The sequence below is a fragment of the Gigantopelta aegis genome, chromosome 10, assembly GCF_016097555.1.
Source record: "Gigantopelta aegis isolate Gae_Host chromosome 10, Gae_host_genome, whole genome shotgun sequence".
Taxonomy (NCBI): domain Eukaryota; kingdom Metazoa; phylum Mollusca; class Gastropoda; order Neomphalida; family Peltospiridae; genus Gigantopelta; species Gigantopelta aegis.
The window spans coordinates 1548945-1574441 of NC_054708.1; the positions used below are offsets into that span (position 1 = coordinate 1548945).

Here is a 25497-nt window from a genome sequence, read left to right on the forward strand (position 1 = left end):
ATGCTATGCCCACATTAAGCATGTTTTAATCCTCGGCATTTTAATACCTATCAAACAATCCGAATTTAGCCATTGGTGAATCATGCATTGAGAGGTCATTTAGTGTATGTGAACTGTAATCTGGACGTGTGGTCTACAATTCTCTGACAACTGTGAACTTTCAGTTTAATTTTAGAAACTGAATGCCTAGATTACTGATTAATAAAAATAGTGCTTAATCGTTTATATAATATTTGATGTTATCACAAATTGTTTTAGTTTATTGATGTAAGCATATACATTTTTAAAAACACAACATTTATTTATTCTGGATTTTACTTTTACGTTTGGAATATATGTATATATATATATATATATATATATATATATATATATATATAGACACACACACACACACACACACACACACACACACACAGATATATATATAGTTGGTTAGTATATATTTTATATTCACGACGCGTAAAGTATGATGATAATTGTCCCTCAGATATCTCTAGAGTATGTACTATTAAACTGGATTTTAAACACAACTGGTAAAAACTGTCTTAACAAAATATTTTTTAATGTTTTGAAAATAAAGATATATATGAAATTGAAACTTCTTGTTTTATTTACTAGAAATAAATTATATGTACAACTGGGTATATGTCCCATACTTTTGGAGAAATATGCGTATTGAAATGAACGTTTGAACTGCATATGCCATAAAATGAAAAAACGTATTTCATTTCAACTATTTTTGTGCTTATATTCAATTAAGGTTCAAGCACACTTGTTATGGAACACACCTCAGTGGTTAATTGTTAGTAGTATATATATATATATATATATATATATATATATATATATATATATATATATATATATATATATATATATATATATATGTTATTGAGAGTGTTAATGAGAAAAAAAGGAGGGTGTAGTGGTCTTACATCTATCTACCCGTTGTGCCCTTAAGAACTCACTCTGGGCTGGAGCCGGTACCGGGATGCGAACCCTGTACCTGTCTTCCTTGTAAGACCGACGTTTGCTTAGGCACTGCGCCGTCGAGACCAGTAGAAAAATGTCATCGGAATTCCTCTTAACTAAGCCGATGGGGTCCGAGATTACCTGGGGCCGGGATTACTCGGGTCCGAAGTTACCAGGCCGATGTTACCAAAGTCCGAAGTTACCCCTATTCCTACAGTCAGATGCGGTCATATAGCAAAAAACTGAGACGGAAATGTTCGCAATTTTGGAGTGAAAATAAATGCTTATATAATGTATGCTCGCAATGGTGTATGTTGTTAGTGTCAACGAGAACCCGTTCTATTGGCAATCTTTGTTTGAAGTTGGGCAATTTAACATGGCAGATGACATCTGTGTAGTGAGACCTATCACAGAATACGAATGTGTGGCTACTTTGCTGAGAACCGGTCTGACCTAGTCCGTGATTCTGATTGGTTAGTATATTTAGAAAGCGATATACGTTGTATGCTTTGTGGTAAAGGTTTAGGCTGAATTTTAGGTTTGTATATCTTCATTTATCTGGTATTGTTAATGCAATCGAATACGGTAAGTATGTCGATTATATATATTGGATACTAAGGTTTACTTATGTAAAATTTAGTATCTAATTGTTTCAATATTTTGTTCATAAAAATGGGTAAAACCTATTTTTGTTATTCTTGTTACAGTAGACCACAATGCAATTTCTAACACAGGTTCCGGCGTCTTGAAACCATTTATGTAAACCTTCGCTAACTACAGCTAAATGGGTGGTTTTTCATATAAAGATAGTGTTTAAAAGTTTGAAATTCTTAAAGTCGCACGCCCTAGTTTCAGCCCGCGAAAATTAATTCTATTTTTGGTTAATCTACAAAACTGTAACACGTTACATCATGTTTTTATAAAATAGAGTGAAAAAGCAGGTTTTATATCGATAAATACCATGGGAATCCCCGTAACCCAATTGAAATAATTTTGAAAGTTAGTATTCTGATGTCACCGGTAGATATCACTCGAAGCACAGAAATGCCTATGTAGTATTGTCACGACAAATTTCTTAGAGTGCACACAGACTTGGAGTGCGTTCCTTTCACCTGGGCATGTTCCAACTATTCTGTCCTGGACAGCAAAAGGAATGAGTTTGGAACGGGAAGTTATTTTACCAACATAGGTGCTTCTGTTGAAGTGGCTGCTGCAGCAATCATGATACTTGAATCGGAATAAGACGACAATGATAGTCTTATCACTGACCATGTTGACCATACTAGTGTTTGAAATAATAAATTATATATATAAACTGCAATTAGCCTACATTTGCTATTCGGCACCGGGTACTAGTGGCTAACTTAGTAGTAGTAGTAGTAGTCTGTAGGAACCAGATGTGGGGAGGCACTTCCCCTCCCCAGGACGAAAATGTAAGGTTTTTTTTTGTCCTCTATTTAAATAAAGGTAACAATATAGCTGTATCCCTTCTCCAGATATAAGACTTGGCAAAATTATTGGTTTTAAGGGTTTGAACGTTTTGTATTGAGATACTTACTTGTCTGAACTTTATTGTTAATGAAAATGTTCACAAACTGAAGAAAAATCTCACAAATGAACGACAAGCAAACCGACAACAAATCGGATGTTGATCGCGCGAACTGTGCACGAGAAAACAAACCGAACCAAAATTATAACGGTCACATAGTATACCAACGTCTGACGTTGAAATGGGAAGATCCCCTCCTTTTTAAGAAATAAAAAGAATGCATTTTGTCGTATTACAAACCCCAGGATTACCAAAAAACACTTCAGATGAGAAAATAGGTTTAACATCTAGGGCATGTCGCTTTAAGTTATAGTGAATACTAATAATCAGCATAACAGTGTCACTCTGTTTAAAAGTGGGGGGAAATACAGATAACAATCGAAAGCCTTTGGAACGGCGTACAAGTCCGGTGTTTTGAACGTCTTCATGCGTGTATGCTAGCGTAATTGGCTGCTAGAATCCGCTCTGCAAAAAAAAAACCCACACGGTCTACTTTTTTCCTTTAATTCAAAATGAAGATCGGTTCAAAGTAAGTATTTCTTGGTCTTCATGAGCTCAAAATAGATCACAATACACAATTAGGGTGGGAAAACGTGATGGTAGTCGTTATTTTGACTGCAATTCTGTTCCGAGCAAAATATCTCTGAACCATTCAGATCTGCTATAAGCCTGATGCCTCGGGCAGATTAACCTCGCAATGTGCTTGCACTCAATGTTAATCTTGATGAACTACCCTATATATAGCTGGTATTAACTTATATCACCATGTTTGAACACTTTCTCAACCGAAATTGTGCAACATATGAACACACAAACCAAAAATGTATAACCTACAGTACTCACTAAATCCCGATTGAAGTACTTGCATTATTATTAACAAAATAAATCTTCCAACGAAGACCTTCAAAAAGTTCCCTGCCATTTAAAATTTGCTAAATAGAGTGAAGCAACTCACCCTGCACATAAAGAAAAGTATAGACTTAATGTACGTCCTGCATTAGTATATCAAAGGCTGTAGTATGTACCATCCTGTATGGGATGGTGCATGCATATAAAAGATCCCTTGCTACTAATGGAAACATTCCTGTCTTGGACAAAGATACCGGCTGAGGCCGATACCTGTGCCCAAGATAGGCGTGTGCTACAACAGCTTGCTCTAAATGTGCACCTTAATCTCCACTCCAATGAAAACGTAGCAGATTTTCTTTCTAAGACTATATGTCAAAATTACATGGCCAACTGGTTGGAGTGCTCGGCTACAGTCCCAATGGTCTGGAGTCTGATGAATCTAAACTGTAGTGCTTAATACAATATTATTCAGTTGATAAACTCTCGGTTCAATGCCCATCAGTTATTTTCGACATGGATTTATTCTGTCAAATTGGATTCCTTGTGACTGCTTTTAGCGTAACACAAGTTTATCTTTTTTCAGTTTCTAAACAGACGTAAATAATGGCCGACACAGAAGCAGAAAATGAAATCCTGGATTATGAAGAGGAGGAGAATGAAGCTGCACCAGAGGTGGCTGTTGGTGATGCAGTTGCCAAGAAGGACGTAAAGGGAACCTATGTATCTATCCACAGCTCAGGCTTCAGAGATTTTCTGCTCAAGCCTGAATTGCTGAGAGCTATTGTTGACTGTGGTTTTGAACATCCATCTGAAGGTGTGTGTAGTGCACTATAGTGCTGTCGGAAATAGAATAAAAATGATTTTCGTTAAACAGACAAGTAAATATTTTGTAAATATCTATCTACCTAATTTAGCATTTACTTGTTTTGGCTCTTGTTGATGTACAAGGTGGTGTTTACTCTTGAAATTAAAAGAAATATGTCAGTAAACAGGTGATTTGTGCTCTTTATTGGAACAGACTATAACAAAGTTTGGCCAACATATGATCACATATAACTTGGTTGCAAGATTGTGTACATTTCTACTGTATTTATATTGAATTTATATTCACTGAATATGCTGGTCAAAATTAATATTTTATGCTGGAATTCAAAATAATCAGTTATCTTGCAGTTTTAAATTAAAAGTTTACGGGTAAATGAAATTGACACTCCATCAAAATGTCTGTTCCAATAAAGGTCACAAATCTCCTGTTTACCAACATCTTTATTTTAATCTCAAGAGTAAACACCACCTTGTACATCAGTGAGAGCCCAAACAAGTAAATGCTAAATTAGGTAGAGTATCATTAAATAGGTATTTACTAAATATTTATTTGTCAGTTTAATATGAAAGAAATAATTGACGAAAATAATTTTTATTCTATTTCAGACACTACTTTAGTAGTTGAATTTACCAGAAAGTCAGTTGAACATGGCGTTCAATTGTGATGCATTAAAATTTAATTTTAGTCATAGGGAACATTCCAAATTATTGGTAATTGTTGCTAAATCGGAATTTGTTTACAATGGAAAAACTTGAAAATGCCTATTTTACAACTTTTTATGGATTACTCATTTTTGTCTCACTTTCACAGACCTTCGTTTTTGAAAAACCCAGGAGTGCTAAAAATCACACACCTCAAAATGCAGAGGGGGAAATCGCACCCCTCAAAATAATCAGAATTAAAGGCAAGAGACCGAGAGGAATTGTACCCTTGAACATGATTAAGTTTGAGGAGTAATGATTTCTAAATTAAACATCTTGAGGGTTAATGTTTTGTGTTTTCAAAATAAATATCCTAATTTAACTAATATGATGGTTATTCTCAAAGATGAAGGAATGGGCCATTGCAGTCTTACACAAGAAAAAGAAACAGCATGAACACAATATTTATCGGTTTCTTATGTATTATATGCATATCATGTTGCATTACAATTCTGAATCATGATTGCCCATTGGACTATTTCTCATTCCAGCCAGTGCACCACGACTGGTATATCAAAGGCCGTGGTATGTACTACCCTGTCTGGGATGGTGCATATAAAAGATCCCTTGCTGCTAATTGAAAAGAGTAGCCCATGAAGTGGCGACAGCAGGTTTCCTCTCGCAATATCTGTATGGTCCTTAACCATATGTCCGACGCCATATAACCGTAAATAAAATGTGCTGAGTGCATTGTTAACCTTCTGACTACTGCAGGCGAGATATCTCGGTCGATATACTGTACACTGTATACAGTGCATTCCCCAATTCATATTTCCCCGCCATTTTGCACACGACACTCGCCGGAAACGGAAATATAATTAAAGAAAAAAGATTTTTTTTTTCAAAATGGTGGTTTTTGTTTTGATTTTTTCAATTGAAAATACCTTGAAATTTTGAGTTCAAAAAGTGGTTTTCGGCAAGTATTTTCGCTTTGACAACAATGGCGGCACGTCGCGGTAATTTTCAGGGATCGATAGCTGATTGTAACAGCTAATTTGATAATAAATTTGATCGTTATACCAACAACGAAAATTACCAAATATTGCAATATGAATCATAGTTCGGGTTTAAAAAAAAATTCTGGTCAGAAAACCACTTATCGGGAATAATGGACATAAATACTGGACAGCTGGCCACAAATGCCCGTAAGTAAACACAACTGTTTTGATTTTTTGCCTAATTTTAATCACCATTAGCCGATCTAAAATAATAAAAATTACAAAAAAAGACACGAAAATAATAGTTCATATATGAACTTTATTTCATGTATTTATGAAACATTCAAGTGAATATATGTGAGTAAAATTTATAAACATGTACTCACTCAACGTGTTTTTTGTAAAATAGTCTAAAGGTTAAATAAAACCTTTCTTTTTTTCTGAATCATGATGATCTGTTGACTATTTATGAATATGGTATTGAAACTGATTTGTTTGTGCTTATTCTGTTTTATTTAAAACAAGTACAATAATTTTGGTTTTCATCGCATAATGATATTTCTCCATGGACACAAACCTGTGAACTGAATGTAAAAGTAACAACCACATGGCACATGATTATCACATTTATCATGGTATCATAATATACATGTTATGTACCTGTAAATTCTTTATTTAAAAAAATAAATAAATAATAAAAAAAACCCTGTCATAACACAGAAAATGTCAACATCTATTGTTTTCTACCCATATATATCTTACTACAATTTTTATAAATATATTTTTTTACAAACAGGATTAGCTTTCATTTTCGGTGTACTGTAGTTAACACGTCATTTATTATACACTCGAATCATAGCAACCCATTAAACAAAACAAAAACAAACAAACCTAAGGTAAATTTAATTTTAAAATATACATGCTTTACACTCAGTAAATTGGAATTACTGAGTTGAAATTAAATCGGTGTTTGTTTCAGGTGCTAGTCAACTGATCACATGTACGTTAAATCTGACTGTACCAAGGTCAGTCTTCTTGGCTTTAAATCACGTGGTAGTATCGTGAAGCAGAAAGTAGAAATGTCTGGAGTATGTCACTATGCTATTAACAAAAACAAAACCGGCTTTACTAAATTCGTTTGCTGTTGGTGTACGCGTTTACTGTGATATCAACGTATAAACATTATACGCATAGAATTATTGGACAACACACCTATTATTTTTTCTGCACGTGATCAAAACGACGACAGTGTAAAATAAATTTTGCGATCATTACCTGCATTGTACGAAATTAAACAAAACAAAACAAAACCGACGAGATCTTAATAAGTGAACTACTAGCTGATTGGCTCAGTGTAAAGATAACCAACCAATCGTGTTTCAATTTATAAAATGTATTCTAGAAATTCATTGTGAAAAGAATGGAAAGGTTTGTGGCGTTGTGGATTGGATTCAATAAACAATTAAAAATGGCAGTTACAAAAAATACAAGAGTGATGTGTTCAATTTAGGGGAGCATTATTTTGCACCCGTCAGATTGAGTTGACAGGCGTATTAGCGCTCGCACCCATCAAAAACGAAGCTCTGCTTTCATGGAGTCAAAAAGGGAAATATCTTTTTACAACAGACTGCAAGTCCTAGATGAGTGAAAATATAATCTAAAAAACTTGAAAATTTATATATTAGTTGTTTAAGAGCTATTAATCCTGAATGATACTTCTCAAATTCTTTTATGGTAGGCAAGACATAATTCTGTTGAATTTGTGTTGTTGAACTGTTAAAATGTTTTATATATATATATTTTTTAATAGTTCAGCATGAGTGCATCCCTCAGGCAATCTTGTCCATGGATGTGTTGTGTCAAGCCAAATCTGGAATGGGAAAGACTGCCGTCTTTGTACTTGCTACACTTCAACAACTGGAACCAGTCGATGGACAGGTAGGTGGATAATTTTGTCAGCAACGTTACATCGCCCCTTTGTTCGCATGAAACCGGCTTGATACGCAGCTAATGTCATTTAGCTCAAATGGTCTTGCTTTGTAGAAGCTTGCTGTTGAACAAAATACAAGCAAGCCAGCTTTCATTTGGCTGCACAGGCTATTGTTGCAAAGTAGTACAAACAGTATTCTGGAATTTGCTCTGTTCATAATAAACTTCATATTTAAAAAAACAAAACAATTTTACTTTCCCTAAAAAGTTTTTATTTATATAGGTCAAGTTGGGGATATGTGAACAAGTGTATTTGCCATATGTTAAATTAATTTTTATACACACTGCATTTACACAGGATGTACAGTTAATATAATTACCACTGGCTGTTTCCACATGTAATTGTATGCTTTTTTTATTTTTATTAGGTGTCTGTCCTTGTTCTGGCTCACACTCGAGAGCTTGCGTTCCAGATCAGTAAAGAATACGAGCGATTCAGCAAATACACAAGCAACATCAAGATTGCTGTCTTTTTCGGAGGGATGGCCATCAAGAAAGACGAGGAGGTGCTCAAGAAGAATTGTCCCCACATCGTGGTGGGCACGCCAGGCCGCATCCTCGCACTCTCCCGCCAGAAGACGCTCAGCCTGAAACACATCAAGCACTTCATCCTGGATGAGTGTGACAAGATGCTCGCAGAACTAGGTAATGCTTCTTTCAGTAAATGTAATTTTACCAGTTATGTCATTTAAAAAAAAACCCCCAATTTCATGTAATAATTTTAATGAAGTTACTCATACTGTATATTGCTGTGTTTTATCAGACTTTTATTTTAGCCTCTAAAAACCACCAAGAGAAGAGGAGTTGGCCAATACACTGAGTCGAAAAAACGTTTCTAAGAAAATACAACAAAATATCTGTATGGAAATACGATATAATGAAAACTTGTCAGTCAATCTAGGCTTCAAAACATTACCGTTGTTATTTAACCAGTATTTTTAACAGCCTCTGTTAAGTCCCATACCAGTGTCCATTTGATTGTTTGATACACACAATAAAAGTTATATTTTATTTGACAAAATCAAATTTATTCAATTTTTATTGGTATTTGGTGTCAAGTGATCGGAATGGTCATTAAGTCTTTTCATGACCGCTGATATTTTATTCCCAATTGCAGATTTAATTGGTCAGAACTGAAGACTGTTGCACTAGACCGACATTATCTCAATCAAATGTATCTTAAACATCGGCTTAAACATCATGCCAACCTTTTTTTTACTGGATATTGCGGGACAAACTAAGAGGTCGGCTTATCCACAAGTACATAGTGATGTGTTGTAAGTTGAAAATATCTTTTGGCAAGTATTTTTACTGGACAACAATGGCAGAATGTCGTCGTCATTTTAGGAATTGAAAGCTGGTGGAGATAATAAATTTGACAATATTGGGATACGAATTATTAACCCTTATCCTGCCGTTGACGTGTATACACGTCAAGCGTCGTCACATTGACGCACTTTGCATTGTTTTCATTTAAAAATTGTTTTCTAAATTAATTGTTGACATTTTTGTCAAAAACAAAGTAAGAAAATGTCAATAAATAGTCTTAGAATGACATATCCAAATATTTGCTAAATTGCTGTTGTACATCTTATGTTTTTTTTAAAAACAAAAATGACCCGTCAAATGGCGCGTTATTGTTTGTTATTGTTTCTTGTTTTTTTTGGTAGCGGTTTCTTTTATCTCTACAAAATTGTCATAATATACTATTATATATGAACTACATTATGACAGTTGCATTAAATTAGAAAAAGTATCACTTTTAATGCCTAAAAAAGGTACAAACACAATCAAATAATTGTAATCCGACGGCATAAACCGCGCCATTTCCGTGTTTCTATTTATAAACAGCGCATTTCCCGCCATACAATTTGACAGCAGTAGTACACATTGCTTGCATGTGCGGCTAACTGTTTTCATTAATAATTACAACGTGGTTACTTATACTACAGCAACGATATTCTAACTAGCTATGTTTACTTGAACAGTTGTGCGTATTCGATCATATAGTCGACATGTGCTCGGTGTTCGTCGTTGTTTTGTTGTGTGTTGTTTTTCCTTTTCAACATTCACATTAGTATTAATTACTACTGAGTGGATATATATTTGTTCTCATTTTTAAAAAATGAATTACAAACGATAGGTTACGAATATCTGCTGAAGTAGTCTGCAGAATACCGTGACCTACATTATTTTTAATAACCAATCACAAAACATTCTCGTTGCGTGTCACACATAATTATTGGGGGGGGGGGGGTCGACCCATTCCCTGCACACATATCTGCAAATGTTATAAAGATAAATTAATCATCATGAGGTAAACTGTAGTTGTGTTGCACTGTTGGATCTATTGTATTTTGATAAATTTATTAGTACCAAAATAAAAAATTTGGGCAAATACGACACACATTCGGGCAAATTGAGCTGGCCTGAAACCTTTTCATCATGTACTAGTAGCCACAATACTAGTTGTAATTAAATCCATGTAAAATTGTGTAGTGCTTCGTTTGAAACCCTATATTATATATAGCTGGTTGGCAGTAACGCTAAAACTAACAAATGTTGTTTTTTAGTTGGTGGTATTTTCGTTTAATTCGGGCACAAATTAGCCTGCCCTTCTTCCTCTCCCACCCTTACAAAACAAAACGGGATCCCGTACACTTATGATTAGTACATCAGGCCTGTACGGTACCAATTGGTGTGGATGCGTCGGGGATATACACACCCTTACCGCGAGGTCCAATTTTTTTTCCATGCAACAGTTATCGACCGTTTTTTAGAACATCGACACGGTCCTTTTTCGTGTTAGGCAACACCCCCCAAAAAATCGTGCGGTAACTATATGGACCTATATAAAATGTGAAAATTACAGTAGGATAATGGTTTGCAATAGATTCAGAGTAAGTAATCACGTTTTTTATTTTAAAAATACGGTGATAACTAAATTTTTTAAAATAACAATTAAAAAGAAAAAACATCCACGTACTTTAGCAGGGCGGACACTGCCAGTGATTTAAAACTAACAATACTGCGTAGTCCCCAATGTCCAGGTAACATTTCGTCTGTAAATAATAATTTAAATATTGACCAATCACACTTCGCCTTTTATAACGTTATTTGGGAGCATACAAATTTTAAAAATATCGGGCGAGTCTATTTTAGTGGCCGCAGTACAGCGAACCATACCAATACCCTACGGGGTGGGTTATCAGTCTTCAATTTTACATTAAAAATTATTTATTTATTTATAAAATTAAAAAAAACCTAAATCAGTCTTCAGTTTTACATTACAAATTATTTATTTTATAAAATAAAACATGTTTTACGGCATTCGTAATTCACACGAAACATGTCGTATACCTTCAGGATAATTCGGAATGTTTTTAAATCACTGGCAGGATTCTGCAAGTAAGGTTTTGATTGGTGGACATGAGCTCCAACTGGCTGTCTTTAGATCCACATGTAATAGTGGAGCTAATTTTAATTAGATTGTTTACTCAGGTGACCGTTTAGATCTATTTTGTATCATGCATAAGTGTTCAACACTGGATACACATTATGTATACGGTACATATTGGATTTTAATTAGGGCTCACATGTTGATGTTTGTTTCTTTGGGTTTAAAACATTTTTTAGATGAATGGACATTTTTTTTTTTTTTTTTACAATTGTGACCGTGTGAAGCACTATGGCAAGTATCGTGTCACAATAAATTACGGAAATGCATAAAATCCTTTTTACTATTTCTATTATTCTAATATCAGTGTCCAGGGTTTCTGCCAGAGGGTATGAAGGGTAAAATTATGTACCCTAAAATCTTGGGAATTAATGGATACGTTTTAATAATTTTTAGAATGATTATAGTAAGATAGCTGCTGCTTAAAGTGTGTACATGAAATACAATGTCCAATTTAAAAAGATTCCAAACCCCATAACCACCTAGTTGCGGCAGTTATGATGTGGAGTTTTCAAGTACCCTCAAATTATTGATTACTGGTGTCCTTTACTTTTGACCGTATGACTCAAAAGTTGCATGCACACAGCAAATAGTTTCCAGTTTTACATACCTTACCATGGTAACCAATAGTTTGCATTGGTTACCATGGTAACAGTTTCGATCTGGGTACCATGGTAACATATAGTTTTGAACTGGTTACCATGGTAACAGAATTAATAAGCATCAAATATCTTTCCTACAGGCATAGTACAATTATGTCACTATACATTGTTTTTTCTCAGTCCTTGAAAATGATATTTTTTTAGAAATTTGTTTTGTTTTGCATTGGTTATTGGTTACCGTGGTAACATAATTAACAATTTTCACACTTCTCTTGAACAGCTGGGAGCTTATTATTACATCATTATACAGTGATTTGTATTGAAATAAATTCATTTAAAACATTTCATATGGGAAACGGTTCCTCTTTTTGCATTGGTTACCATGGTAACAGAATTAATTATGTTCATTTGAAAATGTCAGGAAGTGAAAGGGCATATACCTTTTTAAAATCTTGTGTCATTTGACAAAGATATATAAAGTAATAGAGATAGTATACATATTTTTAGTGTCTAGGTAAGTTAAAAAATGCGTTGATGGTAGTATGTGCATTTGACCCTATTATTCAAAAACAAAATTGGCTATCTACTTAATTCTTTTTCTAAATCGAGTAGTATGGTTAATAGATCACACCATAGACTTAAATTAAAAGCAAAATATTAGTTTTAAATTAAAGTTTTCATAATTATTAATAGAAAATGGTATATTGAAAGTTGCAGGTGTTGCCATGGTAACATAAATAATATAACTGACTAAAATGTTAGCGTATGTGTATATTTCATGCTGAAATGTCAACTGATTTTAATAATATTACCAGAAATGTATAATAATTAATGTTGGAAATTATGTTCATAATTTTAAAAAAAATTTGTTGATAGCCGAATGCGCATCTGACCCTATTTTTCAGAAAAACCGCGGTTGTTGACTTAATATTGAAATTTGCAGGTGTTGCCATGGTAACATAAATAATATAACTGACTATAAAATGTTAGCGTTACGTAGGTGGATATTCTTAGTATATATGAGTGTAATTTCATGCTGAAATGTCAACTGATTTTAATAATATTACCAGAAATGTATAATAGTTAATGTTGGAAATTATGTTCATAATTTACAAAAATGCACTGATCGCTGAATGCACATCTGACCCTTTTTTTTTTTAGAAAAAACGTTTTTGTGACAAAAATAAAAATTGGCAATTCGCCTCAAAAAATATTGTTTGTAATCTTCGATAAAACCTTGAAAATCATAAAAAAAAAAATTATTACTGAACTTTGTTTAAAAAATAAAATAAAAAATTGTTATTTTAACCACAAAATAAAATTACATCTAGTTTTACTTTCACATGTGAACATTATTTCATGCATTTCTAAAAATGTGAGTAAAAGTAAAAACTTTGTTCCTGTGATAAATTATCCACTAGACTAAAGGTTAAGCATTATATATTGTTCTGTATTTTTATATGTATGTGCAGGGTATGCGACAGAATAAAGTCAAAACTAAAACAACTCTGATGAATATTACATTTATTGATAACAAATTTATCACGATTTCAGATATGAGGAGAGATGTTCAAGAAATCTTCCGTTTGACACCACACGAGAAACAAGTGATGATGTTCAGTGCGACTCTGGGAAAAGATATCCGACCGATCTGCAAGAAGTTTATGCAAGATGTAATTACTACCAAGCATTATTCTTTTCTGGATCCCCCGTGATCTCGAGGGTCATAATTGATGCCTACACATCTTAATCATATGGTTGAGAATCTGTCAGTTGAGCCTGTCTCGATAAGTCACAAGAGCCTGGATCACAGCTATAGGGTCTTTAGTCCACGCGAAGTCCTTAGTCTACATGGAGTAATATTTAGACATACAAACCCTGTACTCTGAAAGTGCAGGCAGAGTGTGTCTGGAGTAAATTAATAGTTAATTCTACCGTATCCATAGTTATATTATAGGTTTTAAAAATGTCTCATCTTGCAGCTAATAAAAGGAATACGTTGCTGTGGATCACACCGAATTGTGGCCTAGATGTGACATTATCGACAGCTGACACCGAAAGCAGTGCTGCTGCATTATTCTGAAAAGATGTGGATTGATAATGCAACGTACCACTTTGAATCGCCAACCTCCAGTATATTTGAGCACACATGGTCATCTGTTGAGAGGCATCTGTACAAATCATGATAGCACTGTCTTTAAAAAAAATCTTTAAATACCCGCATTAAAATGAGTTATGAGTATATTTTTTGTAATGTCGGTTTGTTGAGCTTTCGTGTAATGTTGAAGTTGAGTAGGTTTCTAATAATCGTGCAGTGTGAGGCACACTAAAGCCTGCACTCTCAAAGTGCTTGCAGTGTGTGTTTCAGTCGATAGCTTAGGACATTGTTAGGTTTTAAAGTTGTTCATGTATTGACATTACTTCCAAGATCCTGAAACTAAGATGGATTCCTGTGAAAAGTTTGAATAGCATCGTTCAATGTGGATGTGTGCAGTTCGTGTGATCCAAGTGCTGGCATTATAAACTGCAATGAGTTTCGAAAAGAGAACATGCATACAAAGTTAAACTGGGACATCAAAACTACTACTGAGGAAGAAAAAGGAATGGGATATGAATTAACCACCTACTGACGTTTGCTTTTCACAATCCATACATCAATATAAAAACCCTGCCAGTCGGAGAATGTAAACCAGCTGCTCAACATTTAGGCAAAATTTCATGTTGGTGAAACACGTTAACCAAAAATGTCTCTTAAAAAAAAAAAAGTTTTCTGTTCTAGATCTATACACAACACAAATGACATACACTTTGACATGACACAGTAACAGTATATTTATAATCGGCTTCATAATAATAAATTATTCAAAATTTTTACCAGTCCCAAGCATCGTAAAAAAAAATGCCATGGTAGACCCCCTTTCCTGATCATACATGAATTTCTTACTGACTATAAAAAAATATATCAATTTCAACTCCACAAGCTGTTGGATGTGTTTGAAAGTGTAAGCTACTATTATATATCCCAGAAGACGTGAAGATAAATCTTCACCAATCCGAAGTGAAGGCACATGAATCCTGTACTCTGAAAGCACAGGTGGATTGTGTCTTGGATCATCAAAACTAAACTCTACACGTTGATGTTCATTGTGAAATGCACCTGCTGTATCCAGTTGATCAATACACCTGCTGTTGCCAGTTGATCAATACACCTACTGTATCCAGTTGATCGGTTCACCTGATGTTCACACACTTGAGTGAGTGTTGCTCTCCATTTGTGCAGTCAAAATTTCATAAATTCTTATGAGACTATTATCATTTTTCATATTGAATTTTTTTTTTTTAATTTTTTTTTTTAATCATTTTAAGTTTTATTCAGATTTAATATGGGTGACATTTTGAGGTGTAACAAAGTCTTAAAAGTCCTTAAGCTTTTATACAAACTAATTACATAATTAAATTTTGAAGTGTGAATTGTCAAATGGAGGAGTCGTACATGATTTTGGTGGTGTGCGAGAAATGTTGGAGGATACTGAAAGAATCTCTACTTGTGAACCATTGAACACTGAAAAATCGGTGGTGTAAAGATACTGTGATGTGAACTTGGGAAGTATTAGATTGATGTGTTAAAATTCATATCGTCACGATTAACCAAATGACCAATTCTGTGACTCTACTGGATCCCATCATCCTGTTGATAAATGGAACGACGTATCCCATCAACAAACTGCTCGGCTGATCATATCGTCAATGGCTTTGCTGGTCCTATCGACAAAAGGCTTGGCTGATCCTATCGGCATTGGCTGTGGCTCAACTGATCCAGTCAACAAATGGCTGCATTTCCACCATGTTTCCTGCTGATGTCTCATCCATTCTGTGGTTTGAGGTTGTAGCAGGGTAACGCTTAATGGTTTGCAGAAATAAATGTCAACTTCAAATTTTTTTTTTTAAATTTTTTTTATTATAAAGTAGTTTTAGTTTATATTGTTATTTTTGACTTGATAAAATTATTCTTTTCAGTAAATTATTCTGTCTTGATAAATTAAGAAATGATAAGTTCGCTGTATAAAAGTTTTACTTTTTCAAATGTGAAAACATTTGTTTGTAAAAATTAAGTGCAGATGGTTTAAATTTAAAACTGAAGACTTTGCTAAATAAGTTTAATTGAAATATTTTGTGAATCCTTTGATTTATAAATATGTAAAAGTAGATGCTAGTATAATGCTCACACGAGCACATGTGGCTAACGTGTTGTCTCTCCAGCCGATGGAAGTGTACGTGGACGACGACTCGAAGCTGACGTTACATGGCCTACAGCAGCACTACGTCAAACTTAAGGACAACGAGAAGAACCGCAAACTCTTTGAGCTGCTCGACGTCCTCGAGTTCAATCAGGTTAATTGATTTTCATGCCTGGGTTAAATCAGCGGGCATTGTTTTCCAATTTGAGGTATTCATCATGATTGCGTTACTGCGTATGTTCGTGAGTATATTCATTAAATAATTCTAGATGTCTTTCTCGTTTGCCTAGAATACTGTTAGGTTTTTTCTAATTGGTACTTGAGGTATCCAGTGACAGAATGAAGTTGTTCTATATTGTTAAATTCTTGGAACATTTTATTGAATAATTACTGCTCCCACCTTTATGCTATGTATGTATATAGTGAAAATAACCTACCCACATAGCACTTTTGTTTCTTGATGTAGTTCAGCAAATGACTTTAATAGAGCAGACACATTTTAATAGCATATGTGCATATATTTTTCTTGAAATGGAAATATATTAAAAAGTTTTGAATACCGGTAATGTTTGATAATGCCATTTGAAGTGCCATTTGAAGGTAACACTGCAGAGATAATATTTGTAAGTCGTAACCAGGTATTGAATTTGGGTATTTATTTTTATGATTCTGCCAGAATCATAAACATGATTTAATGTAGATATTTTGGAATTTTGTCTCGTCGTATGCTTTTGACACAAAATTTTGTATTTGTAGAAGCACAGAATCATGTTAAATTCGCAGCCTGTTGACTTTAAATGTTTTACTTTCAGGTGATCATCTTCGTGAAGAGTGTTCAGCGCTGTATGGCCTTGGCCCAGTTGCTACAAGAACAAAATTTCCCTGCTATTGCAATACACAGAGCCATGACCCAGGAGGAACGGTAAATGTCTAGACTTTTACTTCTAAACCTGTATGGAAGTGGCACAAAACCAGTAATTGGGTTGGAACATGTTGGGATCCTTGATACCAGTGATACTTATTTGTGAACAGATACAGCATTTGAAAAGGACCGGACAACTGCATCTCTACATAACATTTTTATGCATTTGAGCTGTTCAAGCGCAGGATAAGCACACACAACGAATTTTAATAGTGGGAAAGTAGGAATAAATAAGTATTTGCTTGTTATATTTGGGTAGATTTATTCCTACACCAGATTTATCTATTTTGTTTAACTTATTTTCGTGCTTATATCCAATTAACGTTTCAAGCACACTGTCCTGGGGAGACACCTCAACTATCCGGGCTGTCTGTCCAGGACAGTGGGTTAGTGAGAGTAGTGATCTTACACCTACCCATTGAGTCGTTAAAACTCGCTCTGGGTGGGAGCCGGTTCCGAGCTGCGAACCCTGTACCTACCAGCCTGAAGTCTGATGGCTTAACCACGACACCACCGAGGCTGGTTGATAATAGTCTATCGGGGCTGTTATTGGGCACCTAGACTCTTATTGCAGGATGTTTGAAGAGAAATTAACCCACAACAAGCGTCGTTCTGATAATTTTCAAATATGAATATTATAATGTAATTTGTTCTATTTATTACAGATTGTCTCGCTACCAGCAGTTCAAGGATTTCCAGAAGCGTATTTTGGTTGCTACAAACCTGTTTGGTCGTGGTATGGACATCGAGAGGGTGAACATTGTCTTCAACTACGACATGCCAGAAGATTCCGACACCTACCTGCACAGAGTGAGTAATTTGACAAATTGGTCGCCTACAATAATGGGGTCATTTAATATAAACAGTAGATCCTCTGCAGGCATGGAAATACTTACAACAGTTTGTAAGGAATGTCTAGGGGCACATACCATAAAGGTCTAGGCCTTGTTCCACTCCTTAGCGCCAAGATCACGGTAAGTGTATACAGTAGCTATGCACTTTAAGGTGAACTTAGTGCCAAGACCACTTCGTGGAATGGGGCCCTAAAATGTAAAACACACTTGCACCATTTTTGCATTCTAATATTGCATAAATAATATATTTTTATGACTACTTTTAAATTGATTGATGTTTGGTCTTGTTTGTCTTGTGTATTGTTGATAATTTAATACCAGTATTTCATTCTGAATCAAAATTTGAATGTATACCAGCAGTAATTTTCATTGAGATACTTTTACAATATCATTCAAATGAATGTTGTTTTGGTCTGAAATGTTATGGTTTTTTTTAATAAAAATACAATTGTATTACAGGTTGCTAGAGCAGGCCGTTTTGGAACCAAGGGTTTAGCAATTACATTTGTGTCTGATGAAAGTGATGCGAAAATCCTCAACGATGTACAGGAGCGCTTTGAAGTGAACATCACCGAGTTACCCGATGAAATTGATATTTCCTCCTACAGTAAGTACCACTTGTATTCACCCACTTAACCATTTTCTATTTGAAATGCATTAGTTTGTGGCCTGTCAGTGGGTATTGTTGGTGTTCATACAACATAACATTCCACTAATGTCTTGTATCAAAGTTGGAAAGGCAAATTAGTGTGTTACTGTTGTGCACTTTGTCTCTCTGTCAAATTTTGGTGTTTAAATAAGTTAATATGGAACTACGAGTACTGTCTTTTAAGACTGTTGCATATCTCTGGTTGATTTTTACTCCTTGCTAACATGCTTCATGTTTTCTGTCAAATTTTCTTTTTTACTAAACTTGACCTAACCATTGATATTTCCCACAATCCAAGCACTCGCTGGAAAATTCACTTAGGTGCTTGGATCGCAGGGTCAGACCATCTCAGTGGATTGTATTTTTTCTTGTTCCAGTTGGTGCACCACAACTAGTCAGGTTGTGGTATGTACTTTCCTGTGGGGGGGGGGGGGGGGGGGGGGGGGGGGGGGGGGGGGGGGGGGGGGGGGGGGGGAAGTGCATGTAAAAGATCCCTTGGTGCATTAGGAAAAATGTTGCAGGTTTCCTCTTGACTACGTGTCAGAATTACCAAATGTTTGACATCGATCTGCTCTAGTGGTGTCATTAAACAAAACATTGTACTCCATTTCATTGGCTGTTGGGATGTTGAGATAAGTCTATAGAAATAGAGGGAAAGGCCGTTGGATAGAGAAAAGAGAACGGAAGTTCAACATTTCTTAATTGTTGTATTCATTTTAATATATTTTTGTCTGAACATTAACTCTCTCCAACCTGGACAAAATTTTGCCCGCCAGGTTCCAAAAACTGGCTCCTTTTGTGAAATGGAGGAAATTAGTAGTGGTTCATTAAAAATGATTATAACTTATTAATTATTGGAATAATACCACAACATGTAATGAAAGATTTATTACTAATATAATTTTCTACAATTGTAAATATTTGTAGTGAAATTTTTTGAAATTATAAATGTTGTACATAAATTTGAAAAAAATAAATACACACTGTAAACAAATTTTGCCACATTTCTACTTGCACAATGTTTTATTTGTCAGTTACTCTTTATGCAAGTCCTTTGTGCACTGAATTTTGAAACTCAGCAATGTGTGGTACCTTTCAAAACAAGGATAAGGACACATAGGTTTATCACATTGTTTGCAGATATACTGTGTTTGATGTCGACCTTTTGGAACTTTTCGATCCGAACACACAACACAATCCGGAAATGCCTGAGCTCCACTTTTTGTCTTGTTGTTGTTGATCCCGGTGAAATGGCGTTTGTTTTCCACTCTTGTTGGAACATCGTCGATGCTGTATCTTGGCTTGGCAGTTGTGGCACGATCGTGTGTTGCTACAAGCGACGAAATGATGGAAAGACATAGTTTGTATTTGTCCAGTTTCACACCTGGATGCAACCGTTTCCAAACAACTGTGAAATTCACAAATGCCAGTTCCAATAAATAGAGGAACACCTTTTTCCACCATTTTACTGTTCTGTGCACACCAAGATAGGTCCAAATCATTTGATCCAATAAATCCACTCCACCCATAAACTGGTTGTAACACTCGATAGCTTTTGGTTTGTTGATCTCTCTCCTGTTGTTATTGGCTGGGTCCCTGCATCGAATGTACTTGATCATCATACGGGTGTTGTTGATGGTAGACAGCACATTTACCTGCTTCTTGTCCATCCAGGCAATGAATAAACACTTGTCGTCCCGAAAAAACATTGGGTCGTCTCCTTTTTTGAACTTGGCTCTCTGTATTTGAGGCGGAGTTCCGCGTCGGTTTGCCCGTAGAGTGCCGCAAGCTCCAACACTGCATTCTGATAAATCTTCGAACAATTGTGGTGAAGAAAAAAATTGTCCATGTATACATGATGTCCTGCATCCTTGACAACTTCACACAACTGCATGACAACTGAATTAGTTAGTCCCACCTCTGTGTTTTGTTTTCGTCCAACATACATAAACCAGTTGTAGCAATATCCTGTCGAGGATTCACACAGTACCCATGCTTTCAGTCCCCATTTATGTGGCTTCTGTGGCATATACTGACCCATAGATGAACGGCCCTTGAATGCAATAAGGCTTTCATCCACAGAAAGTTCTTTCTCGGGGTAATAATAAATGTCGCAAAATCTTTCAATCAGTTTATCAACAACAGGGCGGATTTTGAAAGTTGGGTCATGGTTTGGATGGTCTCTTGGAAGGTTTGTTGTGTTATCACACACATGGAAAAACATCCATATTATTTGCCAGCGATCACGGCTCATGATCTCTCGAAATCCTTTCATTTGGGTCAATGCAATTGTTGACCAATAGGAAGCATAATTGGGCAACTTGACAGTGCCCATGAACAACAAAATGCCCAAAAATGATTTCATTTCAGTGTTCACTACAGGTACCCATCCACGTGTTGTAGAACAAGGCGGTAATGTATCTTTGGGGTGCTTTTCAAAATACTGTTCTGCGTACAAGTTCGTTTGAATTGTTAGCATCGAAATGACATCTTCGTCAAGAAACTTACAAAATGTTTCAAACGCAGTTTCTGTTCCATCTGTATCGAGCAAAACGCCGGTCCGTTTGTCAAATCGCGGAAGCCAAGAATCCTCAAACGAATCCGATAATGAAACACCTGGTGTCGGAACGTCAACATCAGATTCCGAAAAATCTTCACTATCCATTTCTCCATCGATATCACTCTCCAAATAGCATCTTCGTCGGCCGCCATGTTTATTTGGGCCAAAAAAAATCAATTCGCGATAAAGGATTTCAACAGATAAAAAAGTAAAAAAATTTCATGTAATAATTAGATTTTTCGATACAGGAAGGAAGTTGGACCATTCATCCGTACATGCGCAGAAGGTAGCTTATAAATAGTCTATACAGGGCTATTTATAGTAATCAGGGAATACCTTACTTCGATTGTCGAGTAAACTCGACAACCGTATTTCACAGTGAAACGGCTAAAGTCGAGTACACTCGACAACCGGACGGAGAGAGTTAAGAATTAAGGTACCGAGATTTGTGTCTTATATTTTAATTGCTGAAACTAGTGTTTGTCTGTATTTTCATTATGTTTTAATTGCTCTAACTAATTTTTGTCTGTATTTTCAGTTGAAGGACGCTAAACAAGTGTTGATCAAGAAGATAGACTGTGCGAGAGAGAGAGAGAGAGAGAGAGAGAATGAAAGCCGTGTTTTATCCATTGTTTTATGCCATCATATGTGATCAAACTTTGACATTCATCAACGTGTGACTTTTTTATGATGGTATTTCGTTATGACCAGTCTGTGCAAAGTACCCGATTGCTATAGTTCACATAGTGAACTAGCGAAGATTTCATTGGACAAACATGAAGTGACACGTTTTAACAAGGCTTATGAAGAAAATGTTAGTTTAGTTTGATGCATTCTCTGTAGAAATATATGCACTGTACATTTACCAAGTGTGTTGCTGATCATTTGCATTTAGGATTGCTACGATTTTAAGATATTTACAAATGAAGATGTTGAGTTCATAAGTAATTTCCAAAGAGACTGGTTACGATGTGGGGTCATCATTGTTTATGACTTGCTGTAGCTTGCAGCTCCATTACCGGAAATTGTTACTAAAAGAAAAACTACTAATGGATCTGGGAAAACCTGCAATTTGATATTGGACAGGTATATTTACTATTAAACAAGGCTTGAAAATTTATTATCCTGCAACCACTATATTGATTGATGGCAGTGATGTATCCTGCTAGTGGTTGGTTATTTCTTGTCACGTGACTTGGCTGTATCGTTTGCATTATTGATTTCAATAAAATTAGTTTTGTGGTAAATACGAAAAAAGAAAATGTCTATTTTTGGATGTGACAAATATAATGTTTTTCAAAAATTATAAACTTTTATTTCTTATTGCAAAATTTAATAATGTAAATTTTTGGTTTTATTCTACTCTGGATGAATGATGAATTTTGTTTGTTTATACATCATTATCCTGTTATTATGTTTGACTTGTTACCATAGACAAGACCAGAACACCACACAATCAGGTTGTAGGTTTAGCCAAATAATTGATTTACTTTTGATTAGTGTAAAAAGGAATAATGTGCTAGTATATGATCAGCATTCAAAGTGAAGAGAAAGTAAAGTCGAGAAACACAAACTATAATTATCATCCTCTTGGTGACACGACCATAATTTGTCATTTTTACCGCGAGTCATTTTGAATATATTTTGTTTTCTTGTTGGAAATGACCCAACTATGGAACTTAATAAAATATTTATTTCATCACTGCTGTGTTTTATTTAACAATTCCAGTGCAATGTATGAATGTAGAGAAATTTTGCACTAAATTTTAAACAATTATATTCCTGAAACCAGATTAGAACTGACGTCTGGTTAATTTGTGAAAATTATTTTGCAATACTGTAAAAGCCAGATTCCTGAAAACTTGAGTCCCTTGAAAAATGTTCGAAAAAATACTAAAGGGAATGAATGATTTCCATACTGTGCACCCCTGAATAAATGCCTTTTGATAACATTTCGTTGTAAAGGCCCAAATGAATGTCTCGCCCTGAAACGAAGTTCGTATAGTCCGATCTGATCCAAAAAAAATGTCCATGCTCATGTACCACTACGGTTTCGAGCATGTACCCCCTGAGTTTGGCCTCTGGAGGCCAGGGCCCGGTAACACAAAGCACTCGTACGCCACACATGTATGGTGTACGTTTGACGTAAGTGTAACGAGTGCTTTCTGTTGCTGGGCCCAGGAACCCAACTCTGGGCGTTCGTATAATGCATTGTTTTTTAAAACTAGTCTTACTCAAAAGATTTGCATGGTTTAATAGTCTTGTCGTTCACATTAACACTGCTTCCATGTTGTGCTTTTGATGCCTCACTAGTGAAGACAAATTTTTAAGTAGTATATTTTACACTGCACAAGAAAACTGGTGCAAGAGATTTTTTCTTATGGTTTTTTAAATGAATGCTAAAGCAAGGCTTTTGGACTGGTGTGCATATTCAACGATACATAATGCACATTATTGCTTAATATCAACAAGTATAATCGTATAGTTAATTAATAAAACTGTTAAATGTGACGGCTATTCTGTATAACGGGCGCAGCCATTTTGTACCATCCCAGTGAATACGCCCTCTGGCGAGCTGGTGGTTGCGTAATACCTAACGTGTCACGTCAGGAATTGGTCTTCGAACTGAAGAAACAAAACATACCTGATATTTGCGGATGCATCTCAATGTTCTATAATAATATCCATCCCAGTAACACAGCAACGTGTATGTGGTTTATTTTTCAATACAAAATAAACCACCATTGTCGGTGTTGAAAGAACTGTATTATATACTCTTCAAAAGAAGAAACACAAAACCACATTGTCGTAACATTTGGAGAATTGATTTAATTATTGAATGGTGAGTCCGATAATTACCAAATGTTGCAGGATTGTTCACAATTCACTCTAGTCCATTGTGAGTAAGTGATAGGACACACCACCAAGGTCAAGGTCATCTGGAGTCAATACCGGGTGTGGCCTCCGCGTGTGTTGACAACTGCCTGGCACCGCCTGCCCATTGAAGCAACCAGAGTACGGATGACGTCCCTGGGGATGGTGGCCCACTCGGCCTGCAAGGCTGCTGCCAGCTCGGGCAGGGTCTGGGGCTGTGGTTGTCGCTGTCGCTGTCGGAGGCGTCGGTCCAACTCGTCCCATAGATGCTCAATTGGGTTCAAATCCGGTGATATCGATGGCCAAGGAAGGACATTAATGTTCTGTAGGAAAGCCGTTGTGAGACGTGCTGTGTGAGGCCTGGCGTTGTCATGTTGGAACACTGCGTTGGCGTTGGCCATAACTGAAACGATGTGTGGCCGGAGGATCTGGTCAATGTAGCCCTGTGCATTCAGGTTGCCCTGCACGTGGACCAGGTCAGTTCTGCCAGTGTGTGAGATGGCTGCCCACACCATGACACTACCCCCGCCGAATCTGTCCACTTCCTGCACGCAGTTTGCCGCATAACGTTCACCACGACGCCTATACACGCGACATCTTCCATCATGACGTCGGAGCAGAAATCGGGACTCGTCACTGAACCACACCTGTCTCCATCGCAGTTGCGGCCATTGTCGATGAATCTGGCACCACTGCAGTCGGAGTCGACGGTGTTGTGGTGTTAAGATGACACCTCGAACTGGACGACTGGCACGAATTCCTACCTCACGTAGGCGGTTCCGTACGGTCTGGTCGGATATCCTGCGCAAACCTGGTATTGCTGCGGCTGTGGAGGTGGCAGTAGTCAATCGTTCCCGAAGGTGGCGTACCCGGATGTAGCGGTCCTGCCCGGGGGTAGTGACCCGTGGTCGACCGGATCTAGGGAGGTCACGTGTTGATCCATGTTGCTGGTAACGGTCCCACAGTCTGGAGATGGTGCTTGGGGACACATGGAATGCCCTGGCAACGGCCGTTCTGGATTCGCCTGCGTCTAGTCGGCCGATGGCATTGTTTCTCTGCGGTTCACTGAGACGTGGCATGTCCTGGATTGTCAACTGTCGGTCAGCCAAGCGAACACCCTGCACTTTTATACTGTCGGTGTTCATGTTGCACGTGCAGACAACGCACGTGCAGTGGTGACATGGTTTGCACGTGGCTGCGTTTTTGCGAATATTCACATTTTGGAACTTTATTGTACAGTAGCTGCGTTTTATCGAATGTAACCGTGGGAATGTGTTTGGGACATGCAATGACCTTATATTCACAAAGCATGAACCGGTAGGAAACATAAAATCGGAGTTATAACCCATTTGTACCCTTTTGCGTTTCTTTTTTTGAAGAGTATATAATGAACAAAATAAGAAACTTCCGCTAACTTTGCTTGAACATAACTTGAAAACAAACCGGGGGAATAATTGTTATATATGCGTTTAAAGAGTTCCATGATGCAACAGAAACTGGGAGAAATTTTGACC

General features: G+C 36.2%; 1 protein-coding gene across 1 annotated transcript; it reads left to right on the top strand.

Annotated features, from left to right (window-relative positions):
- Positions 1–1441: 1441 nt before the first annotated feature.
- LOC121384637 (spliceosome RNA helicase DDX39B) lies at positions 1442–22811 on the top strand. The gene is made up of 10 exons (XM_041515109.1): positions 1442–1513; positions 3957–4187; positions 7649–7776; positions 8196–8472; positions 13441–13559; positions 16147–16278; positions 16937–17046; positions 17712–17856; positions 18360–18507; positions 21648–22811. The coding sequence occupies exons 2-10, from the start codon at positions 3977–3979 to the stop codon at positions 21659–21661; spliced, it is 1284 nt and encodes a 427-aa protein (XP_041371043.1). The 5' UTR covers positions 1442–1513; positions 3957–3976; the 3' UTR covers positions 21662–22811.
- Positions 22812–25497: the final 2686 nt, after the last annotated feature.